This window comes from Lycorma delicatula, chromosome 2 (genome assembly GCF_047948215.1).
Source record: "Lycorma delicatula isolate Av1 chromosome 2, ASM4794821v1, whole genome shotgun sequence".
NCBI lineage: Eukaryota > Metazoa > Arthropoda > Insecta > Hemiptera > Fulgoridae > Lycorma > Lycorma delicatula.
Genome location: NC_134456.1, coordinates 182,238,877 through 182,253,476, shown reverse-complemented (window position 1 = coordinate 182,253,476; position 14,600 = coordinate 182,238,877). Strand labels below are relative to the sequence as shown.

At 29.2% G+C, this 14,600-nt stretch overlaps 1 protein-coding gene across 1 annotated transcript in view; it reads right to left on the bottom strand.

The window, feature by feature from the left end:
* The window catches only part of dysc (whirlin protein dyschronic), an 857,123-nt gene that overhangs the window by 575,908 nt on the left and 266,615 nt on the right, over positions 1 to 14,600 (bottom strand). The window contains exon 3 of the mRNA XM_075357689.1: positions 9,606 to 10,221. Coding sequence (XP_075213804.1) covers positions 9,606 to 10,206 — 601 coding nt within the window. The 5' untranslated portion in view covers positions 10,207 to 10,221. The remainder of the gene's footprint in view (positions 1 to 9,605; positions 10,222 to 14,600) is intronic.

The window sequence follows — 14,600 nt, the reverse complement described above, 5'->3', positions numbered from 1 at the left end:
CCCGGGTTCGAATCCCGGGTCAAACATGGCATGGTCTGGCATGCATTTTTCATTTGCTACAGATTTCTGTTTGGGACTAAATGACCACAGCAGTCGATGACCGTAACCTCAGAAAAAAAACCAAATTTTTTTTAACAGATTTTAAAATCGTTCTTTGGATTTTTGGATAAATCTTTGGATAAATTTTCTTTGGATCATAAAACAGAAAAAATTGCAGAGCAAGGCGAAGAATTTTCAAATGAACTGTTGTTTATGAGAACTTTTCTTTACCGAATTTTCGAAGAAAAGTACTACATACTTTCGATAGCATGGTGGAAGCGTAGGGTGAAAATGAATTTTCTTTACGTTTTGAGTATTAGGAGTACGAAAATACCATTCACTTAGATCGGGGTTTCCTTATTTATAGCCCTATGTATAAAATGTTATAGCTCGAAAATCTCCAAACTATTTGATCAATTTTATTGAAATTTAGATATGCTTCAGCAGTATATCTGAAGTTATGCATATGAAAATTTAATAAGGATCGGTTGAATCGTTCTTGAGTTACGCTGAATTTAGGGTCGGAAATACTTGAACGGGACAGGGTAGAAGCGTCGTTTGTTATTATGCGGCATGTTGGAACGTTGAATTTTCTTTATCTGTGTCCATTATTAACAATATTTAACCAAATTAAAAAAAAGTATGAAAACCAAATTAAATTAACGAAATGCCAGTCTTCTTGTGGAGAACTGCACAAGCGGATTTTTTTAATATGAGTGGGATAAATATGCTGCCAAAATACTTGGCAGTCATAAATATATTTTATAATATTATTATAAATATTTTACTTACTCAGCATATCACAAGTTTCGTAATATAATTATCGTACTATAATTTTAAGGAAATTTAATATATGTAGTATATTAAGAAAAGGTACTTGATTACAATTTATGGAATACTTAATGCATAATAGTACATTTAATATTAAATATTTTATGTTTTATAATTTATTGTCTTAATCAGATTAAAAGATACGTTCAATCAGAAGGTAGACATTACCCAATGACCTGGAAAACAATACGTAGATATAAAATTTATAGTGCATTATATAAAAGATAAATATTATTCTTCGCAAGACTACTTTAGGCATAAATTCTACAATTCTAAATTACTTGTGTAAAGTAACGTGAAATTTTAGTAAATATTTAATTTTTAATAAAACCGGTTTGCGGAATGATTTTTTAATAATATTGTAATTAAAAATGCATTAAAGTTATTGATCACAAACAAAATAAAAATACAGTATTAATCAGTAATAATACAATAAACTTACCATCAGATTCTTCCGTTAAGGAAGCAAAAACACAGAATTATAAAATAAGAATAAAATAGCAGGCAAAAATACAAAATGCAATAAAAATAACAAAAAAAAATCTAATTAAAATTAATCATATACAATATATACAGAAAAAATGTATACAAAGTAACATTTTAATTACTGTAAAATATTAAATTAATTTACTCATAAATAAAAAATTTTAAAACAAATGTACATCTACTGTGGAATTAATTTCCTACTTTATGAATTAAATATTCTTTTTTACAGTGTAATACAAATAGCACGGCAGTAACAACCTTCTCTTTTTATTATACTCAAAAAATTACGTGTAACAGGCGGTTAATATCAATAATCTCCTTTTTATACTATTTCATTATTTTTATTAATATTTAATCATGTTCCTGATTTTAATTATTATCACTGAAATGAATGTTTAATCGCTATTTTAACATCCATTACCATTCTGTATAAAAAAAAAATAGAAGGATTTTTTGTCATGCTATTTGGATAATACAATATAAATATTTATTAATACAACAAATCATAAAATTAAATTAAAAATAACTGTATTGAGCTTTGTATGTGTGCGTACATTTAAAAAGTAGTTCATAATCACCGATCGTAAAAATTATATCAGCTGATAATTTGTGAGATCTTTTTACATTTATAAATAAATATAAAAGATAATTTGAAGAATCTGTGATGAAAAATGTATATTTTTTAATTATCATTAATTGAAGGTTAGGTTTTGGTGTCAGAATATCATATATTCTCTAAGACCGAGAGGTCTTAGAAAAGTCTCTTAGAGAGGTCTTTGTAAGAGATTCTATTAACTAAGTTTGTGTCAACCAAGGTCTCTCTTAACAGAATTCCCAGTTCCATTTGCGTTGGACTAAAGCTTGTGTAGCATTGCCTCATACTAAACATGAAATAAAAACCTGATTTAAAAAAAAAAACGCTTGTTCACTAGTATTATGGTACAATTTCCATTATGGAGACCGGATGATAGGTCAACGCCAGTTAATATTGCAATAAAAACGTCACTGCTTACCACGTACTATATCTATGTTTTACAATATTGCAAGAAAATATTTTGAATTTTTTTCATGAAGAAATATCTCTAGATTATTACAAATATTGATATAATAGCTAACCTTTATTGCAATATTTACAATATTTTCAATTATATAGAATGTTACGTATATCTTTTCAAGTGTTAAAGCTATAATATGTAAACAAAAGAGTTTAGGTATTTAAAAATATAAAGTATTCAAGTATAAATGTCAGGGTATTTATATAATTAATCTAGTTTATAAATTGAGAATTTTTTTACTTATTTGGTACCTATTTTTATTTTATAACGGTTATCTTTGGTAATTGGCAAAAAAGAAATTTGCGTCTTTACTGTGGAGAAATAATAGAAGAATTATAAAAAAAAAGACTTTAACATCGAAAAATTGATTAAAAACTGTATTAGCTATAAGTATAAGAAAGAAACAACACTGTTAATGCTTGAAAATGGAGCAAAATAAAAATGGAAAGAAGAATATTGTGAAAGAATAAAAAAAAATTATTTTTAAAAACAACTTTCATAAAGGCTAAGGATGACGCATTACACGGAGTAAAACAGAAAATGGCTCGATATGCTTATTTAAAGGCCACTACTTATATTAGTTACCTTTAAACAGTAGTGTTCTTACATTTACTCCTACTAAACATCAACGAGGAAGAGGCAGAAAATGACAGTTAAAGGTTCCGGTGTATTATGGTAAGTAACTCAAAATTAGTTTTCTTCTGTCTAATATCCGATATTTTTGAGTTCTTCAAATATAATTTAATTGATGTACAAAATAAGACAGATCCGAGCTTTCTCTTATTAACCGATTATTATTTTGTTGTAACTGTCTCTACAAACCGTTCCGTGTATCAAAGAACAAGATCGGTATATATTGAATTTAAATAAACTGAACTAGTAATCTTTACCAGAAATTCCGGTGTGAATAGTCTAGTAGATCTATTTATATTTAAACTAAATATGCTGTAAAATTTGTTATTAAGCAAAGATGCTCCTGAACCCAGAGCTTAACCCTAATCTTAACTCTCTCTGTAACTCCTGCGAAAAAAAACAATTTTTATAATTAAACAAATTTCAGCCGATTCTGATCAACCGGTTATAGCCGGTAATTATTGGTAACCAGCATTACTTATAATCCTGACCACTACCCGGATAAAAAGAAATCGATCTTCCAAGAGCTTACAGACGGATTTGGTATCAACTACCTGCGGATTACAACCGGACCGGGTACTAGCGAACCAATGGGTACTGATAAATATTCTTTACTTACTACCTAGTTTTTCATCTCTTTTTCTTATTTTGGATATAGATCGGACTCTGTTCGGTTTATTTTGAGGACAGCAACACCTGAATAGTCAGTGCATTCTGAGTAGTTTGATCTAGTAGGGGTGCCAGAAATCGTTTCTAGGATTTCATCGATGTCAATACAACCTAATGTCGGAAATGACCCTTGAGTACAGCAGAACCCCTAATCTCTAATTTCTCTATTTCTAAACTAGAAATATAAAAAATTACTGTAATTCTAAAACAAAGATGTGATTTAAAAATTACAATAAATTGAAATTTACAATATGAAATTACTTTACTAAAGGATCTACGTAAAATCTAAGTGTGTAGTGGTTGTCTCAATTATCACAGTAATAAACGACCGAAATGAGACATCAAATGCTCCAAATAGCATAGCTGTGCTTACAAATATGAATCCCTTGATTGCAATAATAAGAAAAATGTCGAGTAATTTGGTTTCATTAGTGTTTATTATTCTATTGCTCTCAAATAAAAATCTTACAGTTATCACAAATATAAAACAGAGTATGGGAGATACAGTATAAAATAAAAAATTTTTAGATTTTTTTTATGGAACAAGGCTTCTTTACTCTCGTTTTTACGTACAGAGGTAAAGATTCCTTATTAAAAAAAAAACAAAAAAAAAAAAAAACAAATCTTTTTTAGGAAAAATTTAGACGAATCCACCTAAAGCAAACATATCTTTATTTTTAATATCACCGTAAAATATTAAATCTTCCTTTTAAATTATATTTATACATTTGTACCCAAATCATAAATAGAAATACGTTCACAATAATCTATAAAGTAAATCAAAACGAAAAGTGAAAGGTAACCATTCTAAATTTGCTTTAAAATAACTAATAAACTCAGTGTTTTCAATTTATTTTTACGGTTCTTTTGAAGATAGAACTTTGCGTTTTTAATAGGATTAATTATCAGATGAAATCTGTCTAATAAATCCTATTTCAAAATTCCGTTTGATCTTTTAAAAGACAAATTAACTGAAATAATATTTTCTCTAATTACAGACGTGTAGGATAGTTAAATGGAAATACATTTCAATGTTTATTGACTCGTATTTCATGATTAAAATGTAAACATACCGGTTTATTGTTTCCAACCAATCTACAGCCTATAGTACAGTACTCGTTGATAGTTGTAGATTTTAATATTTATACACGGACTTACTTGTTACAGAGTTTATTAATTAATTAGTTAAATTTTAAAGAAAATTATTAAAAGTTACGTACAATGGCTACATAAATCAGTTAAGTAATAATTTATTTATAATTTATTATAAAAAAACAAATAAAGACAGAGTAATATTGAAATAATATAAAGAAGACTATAAATATAAGAAGAAGAATAAAATTGTGGTAATCGTGTAGAAAAAATAAGCATTCGGAAAATATAGCGAATAGGCTGTTTATCAACTGATAATAGGACTAGATCAATATAAAAAATCAAATGACGACAATTCATTTCAAGAAATGTATTTTAGTCTAAATTGAAGCCTTATTTCAGGGTTATTTTTTGAAGTTGGTAATTAAATTAGGATTTTATATACCCAAAATAATTAGATAAAGATAAAATAATATACGTATACACGACATTTAATTTTTTTTGAATGAGAAGAAAAACGTAACTTTTTTCATTATATATATATATATATATAATGAAAACGCGTTATATATAGCCGCATATATAAATATATATATATATATATGTGTGTGTGTGTGTGTGTGTGTGTGTGAAATGTCCCTTCCAAATTCCAAATTCTCCAATAAAAAATAAATTTATCAAATAAAAAGGTAATACTCGTACAAGAAGAAGATAGTAATAAAGAACGAAATAAAAAGAGGAAACAAGGAATAAAACTTAATCATGTGTAATTATCTGTATTCTTTCATTTCTTGAAAATTAAGGAATACATAAAAATACTTTTTTGCAAAGTATGAGTAACGGAAGGCCGGAAAATACCTGTAGTGTCTGCAGTACAATAACAATGTAAAACTGCATATCCCAGCCCAATTTCCTGGATCCTCCTATCAATTGTAACGGCCTGTAGTATTTCACTGATCTGAAACTATTTCGCGTTTAATTACATAATATAAAACACTGAAAATAACTGCTCACATTACCTTTAGCAGTTTGAAAAATAAGCAGTTCAAAGAATCGATTAGTATATGTACTCATGGGAGCTCAGCTGCATATTATTTTCGACTTTCTACTACTCTTTAATAGAGTACTTCATTTATTTGTGAAATTTAATAAGTACTTTAATAATAATAATTAAAAAGAAAAGTACTTATTAACAAAATAAGTACTTGTTAATAAGTACTTTTCTAAGATTAAAATAAAAATCTGTTATAAAATAACAGCATAACTCAAAACGTAATTAATATACAGAACTTAAACAAATAAACAATAAGAAATCCTTTTAACCGATATATAATAGGATTTTAAGTTAAAATTGTAAAAAACATAAAATAGAATGCAACATTAAGTTGTACAATATTATGAATCTTGTAGCGGTTAAGGAGAATAAAATAGTTTTAGACCATTGAAAGAGGCTATCATAATTTACCTCTAAAATCTCTTAACAATAGACATTGGTTTGATAAGTCACGAAGTAACCCATAACGCATTAAAGTCGAAGGCCTTATCCATTACATTTCAGAAACCGAAAAATTTATAGAACTGTATTTTTACCGGTGGAAATTTATAACTACTGTAATAAAGGATGAATGTAGACAATGACTCATTTAGAGGTAATTAAAAAAAGGTTTTTATCTGTAAATCTGACGATTTACAGATTAAAAAGCTTAGAAAGTTTATTAAACCCTTTTAAGAGAGGGGGTGCTCATTTCAATTTTTTTTTTTTTAGTTTTACAAATCGTGTATTCGGTTTCGAATAAGGAACCACAAGTAAATCGCATTACAAAAAGCGCTTGATTAAGGGTTTCCAGCGAAAACCCTCAGTAAAACGTACATGTATAAATAAACTACATATATACAATAAAGTCTATGTAAATAAACACATCGCATTGAATGGGATCACAAAGATATCAGAGATCACAAAAGTCTAAAGAAAGAACAAACCAAAAACAAATCCATGACGTTATTAGTGATAATAATAATAGTGATAACAAAATAGTAATATAACAAGTTTACGGAAATAAATAGAAGGGAACTACGCTCCTCATTAATGAATAGTAAAGATGTTTCATCACATATCTGATACCGAAGCAGCTCAATTTTTATCATATTAATACGTTGGACGGGTAAGATGGCACATTTCCTCAATTAAAATCATTTTTTTCATGTTTTTAGTGTTTTCCCTGTTTACAAAAAATAGTAATATATACTTTCCTATAGAAAAAGGTAAAGAAATTTGTAGCACTTGTAGAACATCTAAGATGCAAGTGAAACTAGTGATAGTTCCTTTTTCTGAGAGGAATTATGTTAATTATACAAAAGGTCCGCGCAACCAACAACGAGAATATGAGATGATGAAGAAAAAAACGGTAAAAGGAATGTCATCACTCCTCACTACCCTAGTAATTCTGATATAGAATTCTTGTCAACCCTGAGAAAGATTACATAATTTTCAGTGATTTGTGTCTCATTTCGTGTTTACAACTCCTATATTATGGTAGTAATATACTTACATAAATTCATAAGACAAAAATTAATGATCATGACATTTGTAGTCAACTTTACAGTAATTAATTAGTTTCCCATCTTCTCTAATAGAGAAAGTCAAAGGAGGTTATGCGTGATGAATACCACTCAAAGTCATTTGTACAGTAGGAAATTAAGTTTTGAAGCACGGCCTATCCATCCCCTAATCCCTTACAGTTTGGTTCATGGAATAATTTATAACTGAACGATAATTTTAAAAAGTCACGTATTGAAAATATTTACAATATTAGTGTTGTTTTTTTTATACAAAATAAAATTTGAAAGAATGTATCTAATGTATTATTCAGATTTATGAATTAGAAACAAATAGCTTTAATCACAAAAAGAATGTTTAGTGGACCTAAAGGAACTACCAGTACAACGAGCATAGTTTTACAAAGCCTGGTACAACTTCATGTTATTAGTATTGTCATAATAACCCATTATACTACGTAATATAATAAAATTAAAAAAAAAATTATATACGTTTATTTTATAAATACTATAACTACAATTTTACGATATTCATGCTCTATATCAACAATAAAATCATGCATATACTCATACTACAATTTTTCGTACAAAAATACATACTTAATGATACATTTTACCTTTTTTTAGCTTCTATCTTAAACACAATCTTAAAAAAGTGTTTCAGACAAAAGCTTTTTATTAAGAAAACAACACAATAATTTTCTAGTCGGTGGGTGTTTAAGATAACCACTTTTTAGTATAAAAAATTAAATTATTCTTTTAAGGATTCATTAAGTTAATAAGATACAATACTGTAAACATTCAAAATTATTTTTTGAAACAATAAATGTTTAGAGTTATGGTCGAGAGTTTATATTGTATATATAAATATACCTTTTACCTCTTTGAAGATATTTAAAAGAAAATTTGTTCAGTTGTTTGAAATAGATAAGATAAACTATGCTTTTCGTCAAATAAAATTATAATTTTGAACAATATTACTTTTATTTATATAATAAATATTGCTATCATTTAAACTTTAAAAAGAATTCTTAGATCCTCTTTCAGTGTATTTAAAACAATGTGTTTGTGCGTTTTTCTATGAAATACAGAAAGTTTTATTTAAAAATAAACCATTTACGACTTTTCAAAGTTTAAAATAACTTTGAAGATTACCACTAGATTGAAAACTAGTACTGAAATTTTCTTACAGTCAGAAAACAAAATAACTCTTACTTGAAATATTATTTTCAAAAATATACACAGAAAATTTTCATATTATCTTAGTGGGAAAAAATCACCAGTTTTCGTAATCTTAACAAATTTAAGATTAGAATATATTATTCAAAAATACAATAAAACTAAAGAAAAAGATTTACATAATCTTGCAAAATTTACAAAATGCCTACTAGAAATACATTTTACAAACTTTTTAATGAATCATAAAATTAACTTTAATGAATTTTACATGTGTTCGATATGTAATGAGACTTCTATAGCGATTACGATTTAAAAATTGAAGGAATAATGATAATGGGTATTTAGTAATAAGAAAATGCTTCCGATGAAAAAAAATTATTCAGTTAATCCAATAATTCTCTTTCTACTATTGCTTGAATTATTTAAATATGATTCATATGACTAATTTAATTAAAAAAATTAGTTGTTAATAAAGCATCAGGTTTTTAATGTGAAATATTTAAAATAAATATATTTTTTACAGAAAAATTCTGATTCCTTTACAATTTAAACGTTAGGAGAATAATAATTAAGTTAAATAAACTGAATAACTAACTTAAAATTATAATAAAATTTGATTTTAATTTTTACTATAATCAAAAATCAAAAATTATTATTAATAATTCAAAGTGCTAGTAGTTATAATTCCCAAATCTGTATTCTATAATAAATTTGAAAATAATTATTATTTTGTATTTTATAATCGTACATCAGTGCTACAGCAAGTAAGATCGAGTCTTCTAGAAGGGGAGATCTGTAGTAGTATACGTTATACCTTAAAGAACAACATGCGATTGAATATTATAATTAATTTTTACTTCAGATAAAATAAAACAATTTCAGAATTTTACTGTGAGATAATGAATTTTATTTGTTTCTAAATCATTCTTTATGAAGAAACAAAACTAGATTTTCAACACTACTTTAAAAAATAATCTATAATTAGATGGTAACCAGTGGGTAAATAACATGCAATTATATGGTTGACGATTGTACGATAAATTACTTTATTATACACATACTAACCAGAATCTTTGGTGCCCCCCTTGACGCAGATACCAAAACCATGAGCCTGATCGGAGCCAGGGGGGCCGCGAGACATGTTTACAGTGCGGACGGGAAGAGTGCGAGGGTCGACACGGGGTCCGGGGGACGGTCGATGAGGCTTCTCAACAGGACTACCGTTATCGTGACCACCAAAGAGTTTAAGGACCTGTTCTGGAGATATGGGGCGTTTCTTCCCGGCCGGAGTGCGTTGTTGTTGTTGATGTTGATGCTGCTGATTATGAACATTGTTGTTGGCGGTCGTAGGTCCAAGGTAGGTGCCTCGCGGCGGGGGGCGCTCCACTATCGTGTATGAAGTGCCTGGAGGCGAGTAATATAAACCCGAACGTCCTCTCGGTCCGGTGCTACCTCCGCGACCCATAATATCTTCCGCTTCCGCGGCTCGCACGCTGTGTCCTTGCATCGGAGTTGCTCTGTGGTGAGAGAGCGATCCACCGCCCCCGGGACTTCGCCCCCACGCTCCTGATCCGCTTCCATAATGATCACCGCTTCCCCACCGTCCGCCGCCATACTGGTGAGATAAATTTATATCCGCCAGTTCTCGCAACTCCTCTTCAGCCATACGCCGTCACGTCACCTGCAAAGAAAACAAACAGAATAAGTATAACTTTTTTTATTTATTTAGTTAATTTAAATTTCGTATTTATTAGTATTTATTTTTTGAGTAGGTCAGTATCACATATTAAAAGCAATTATTTAAAAACCTTTAACTTTAACCATCTTTTTCAACGTTTTTATCACAAATTCAAAATATTTTCATCTTCGATGAAAAATTTTTTTTAGTAGGAGTCAACGGTATAAACCGATATATCGATTTACCTAAGCTAAATAATGCATAACTAAGCACATATTTATTGTAACTATACAGCATTAAATTTGTGTTTAACTGTATATATTTATTTAAGTTTAGATTTATTTTAACTATACATACGAGGTCTGTAAATAAAGTAATGAGACTAGTTATTTTTGGCAGCCAAAGCGGCAACACTGTAAAGTTAATAGTAAACATATGGTTATATGAACAACTGATTTACATTAGGTATTATAAGTTTAGTCAATTGTTGTCATGTGAGATGTAAACAAATCTTTCGTGAAACGAGTTTTATTTGTGCATTACAAAAACGAGTGATACTAATTACGATCAACGTTGTGCAATCAAGTTTTCTGTTAAACTCGGTGTGAATGCTACTGAAACTTTTTATAAATTGAAAAGGGAAAGTTTTTAGGTGGTTTAAAGCATTTTCAGATGGCCGGGAATCAGTTGCAGACGATCCACGCTCTGAAAGACCGGTAACGTCAAAATGTGTCGACAATGTTTAGCGAATCAGAGACTTGATATGGTACCACCGGCGATTAATTGTCGAAGTGACTGCAGAACAATTGAATTTGAACCGTACTACAGTTCATCAAATGTGCAAGGAGTGGCACACTTCAAACTCACCACATCCCAAAAAAACAAAAATGAGCAAATCAAAATTCAAAGCCATGCTAATTTGTTGCTTCGATAGTAATGGCATTGTCCATAAGGAGTTTTTGCCTATAGGACAGACTGTAAATCAATATGTTTAACGAGAAATTCTTGAAAGACTGCTGAAAATAATTGCCCCGTAAGACCAGCCATCAAAGACAATTAGATGCTGCATCATGACAATATACCTTGTCACATTGCACTCTCAATTAATGAGTTTTTGGCAAGAAAAAACATTCCTGTTTTTTCAACCACCTTATTCACCTGACTTGAGTCCCTGCAACGTCTTCCTGTTCCCGGCTTCAAAAAAACCACCTCAAAGGACACTGTTTTGGAACACTAGAAAACATACAAATTAATGTAATCGACCATTTGAAAGATACTACGGTTTTTGAGTTCCAACACTGCTATGAAGAGTGGGAAAACTGATTGAAGCGTTGCGTGGCTTCCCAAGGGAACTATTTTGAAGGTGTAGAGTCCATGTACAATTGGATTGTAAATAAAAAGTTTTTCTTAACCAATCTCATTACTTTATTTACAGACCTCGTATTCTATTTTTATAGAAATACAGAGTGATTCATGAGGATAAGGCAATACTTTGACAACTCATTATAGAGGCTAAAAATAAGAAAAAAGTACATATAAACATAGGTCCAAAAACGCTTCGTTAGCGAGTTATACAGAGTGAAAGATTTCGCCCGAGTTTCAGTTCCTCCGGGTAAATTAAGGCTTTCTGAAATTCTGGGAAGGTCAATTAAGGAACAAATTCAATTGTTTCTTGTGGTTTTTGAGTTGGGAAATCGAAAAAATATGTTCCAGAACTGTATCTCTCTTTGTTTCTAAGATATACCATGTAAAACGTCAAAAATAGGGTAAAAACACATTTTTTTTACGTTTGACGTACAACAACGTTGTTAAATTGGCAATAAATCATACATTTTTTTAAACATAAATTGTAGAGAATTTAATTATAAGAAGATTGATGTAAATAATGTCAACAAAAAGAAATAACATTTTAAACATGTCGACTTTTATTAACAACAAAACCGATGAAAACTTAGAAGAAAATGTTACAAAAAAAAGAAAAGGGAAATGTGTAGGAGCTCCATCAAGTTGGTAATACATTTCAATTCGTTTTGCTAAGGGAATATTTTCCAGCAATATAATAAATTCATTACGTAAAAATTCCAGATAATTTCTCCCTGTGACACGATGTTGTAGTATGAAAGGGTCAATTAATTGATCATCTATGATACCACACCAAACATTCACTGAAAATCGTTGCTGGAAATTTTTTTCCACTGTAGCATGTGGGTTTTCATCAGACCACCAATGCGCATTCTGTGTGTTGTTTATTCCGTTACGAGTAAAAGTAGCTTCATCCTAACATTCATGCTGAATGTTTTCATCTTCATCAGCATGATTGGCTTATCGTTCAGATGAAATATTAGCGCTAGGAAGTGTACCATTCTCACGAAGATTATTCAAAATTCTAATAAATACTTTACGATTTGGTTCAACACGACCAGGATACCTATGTCGATATTCAGTAACCACTGCCGCAGCACTTCCATTGCAAAATCCATAGATGAAAATCATGTCATTCGGCATTAGTGAAGATACGCGGCATTTTCAAAACAAAATTAAACAGAATTACACTTTTTTAACACACTTAATTTTTATGCACTGTAAAATGAATACAAAATTACACTTCTTAACAGTTTTCTAAAATTTTTACGATAAGAATTCGACGTAGTATTGCAAACATGATTGATCAGCGAAAGGTTGTTTAACACATTACCACAATTAACTGACAACAATAAGTAGTATTTAAACAAATTGTGATGAAAAAAATCAGTGTTGCCAACTTCCGTAGGTCTAAAATTATTGTACCTACTAGACACATCTGTTTTCTTTTTTTGTAACATTTTCTTCTAAGTTTTCGCGGGTTTTGTTGTTAATAAAAGGGACCTATTTTTTCGATTTCCCAACTCAAAAACCATAAGAAACAATTGAATTTGTCCCTTAATTGGCCTTCCCAGAATTTCAGAAAGCCTTAATTTACCCGGAGGAACTGAAACTCGGGCTAAATCTTTCACTCTGTATAACTCGCTAACGAAGCGTTTTTGGACCTATGTTTATATGTACTTTTTTCTTATTTTTAGCCTCTATAATGAGTTGTCAAAGTATTGCCCTATCCTCCTGAATCATCATAACGTTCATAATTTTTTAACGTACTCATTGTTTATACTATTTTAATTATACAGTAAATTAAAAGTGTTCAATCTTTATAATTTAATAATAACAGTGTTTAATACAAGTTTATGGGCATAGATATATTTTTAAACCAATTATGGAGCCATAAATAGTTAAATTGTTAGATTTGCATGTATGAATAAATTGCACGTACTTCTACAATTTATTACAACATACTAGTTCACCCTGTGTCCATACTTAGCATTCCATTATTTTAGTTTAGGATTCATTAAATTCCATGATTTTGAGGACTCGATATTCCAAATCACCAAAATATTGATAAATCAATAATACCAATCTCCGTTGAAGAGTAGTAGTGTCTACCTTTCATCTGAAGATTCCGGGTTGGAATCCCGGGTCAAGGATGGCATTTTTCAAAATTCGTTTATCATCTATCAGTAAATGTAAGTGGGCAAAGCCTGTTATTGCTGCTATAGAATAAATAAATAGTTTACATTTAATTTCAATAATATCGGTACTTCAGAATTTATTTATGTCACCGACTGTAAGTAATCATAATTATGTATTTATTGGCCTATTACATTTATTGATAAACATCTGAAAATTAAATTAGGACCTAAAAAAAATATATTCAGTATACACTTAACAGTGAAATTTTGCGTAAAATTTTTGTAAGCAGTGTTTTCATATCATTAAGATTTTACATAATCTTTTAAATATCTTCAAATAATGGTTAACAATATTGTAAAATTGGTGTGAGGAATTTATTTGTGTTACCTGTAAGACTAAGCAGGGCAGGCAGTAATAAGTTTGAATCAAAACAAAACCGTAAAAAATTAAAATAAATAATTTTTTTATTCATATATAACTAACGAATATTATTAAAAATTAGTGTAAGAATGTAATATAAATTCATATTATACTTTTTATCATAGAAAATATAATTGTCATCGTCGATTTGACAGTTTTTAAGATTAAAAATAGTGGGATAAACAATTAACTACCGATTACAATAATTTATAATTTAATTATTACACATATAATTTCAATTTTTTTTCATTTATGTGTATATATTCTTCAAAAATTATTGTGAATACTTTGTTTTAGACATAGACTGGAATATGCTAGTGATCGAAAAGTCTTTTACTCCAAATTGTGAAATTCTTTTCAGTGTTGTTACGTTTTCACCCCCTCTTGCCAACGGGTGTTGAAACCGAGCGGTGGTTAGGCTATCCACAGCAAACTATGGTACCAGACCATCACGCCACTCT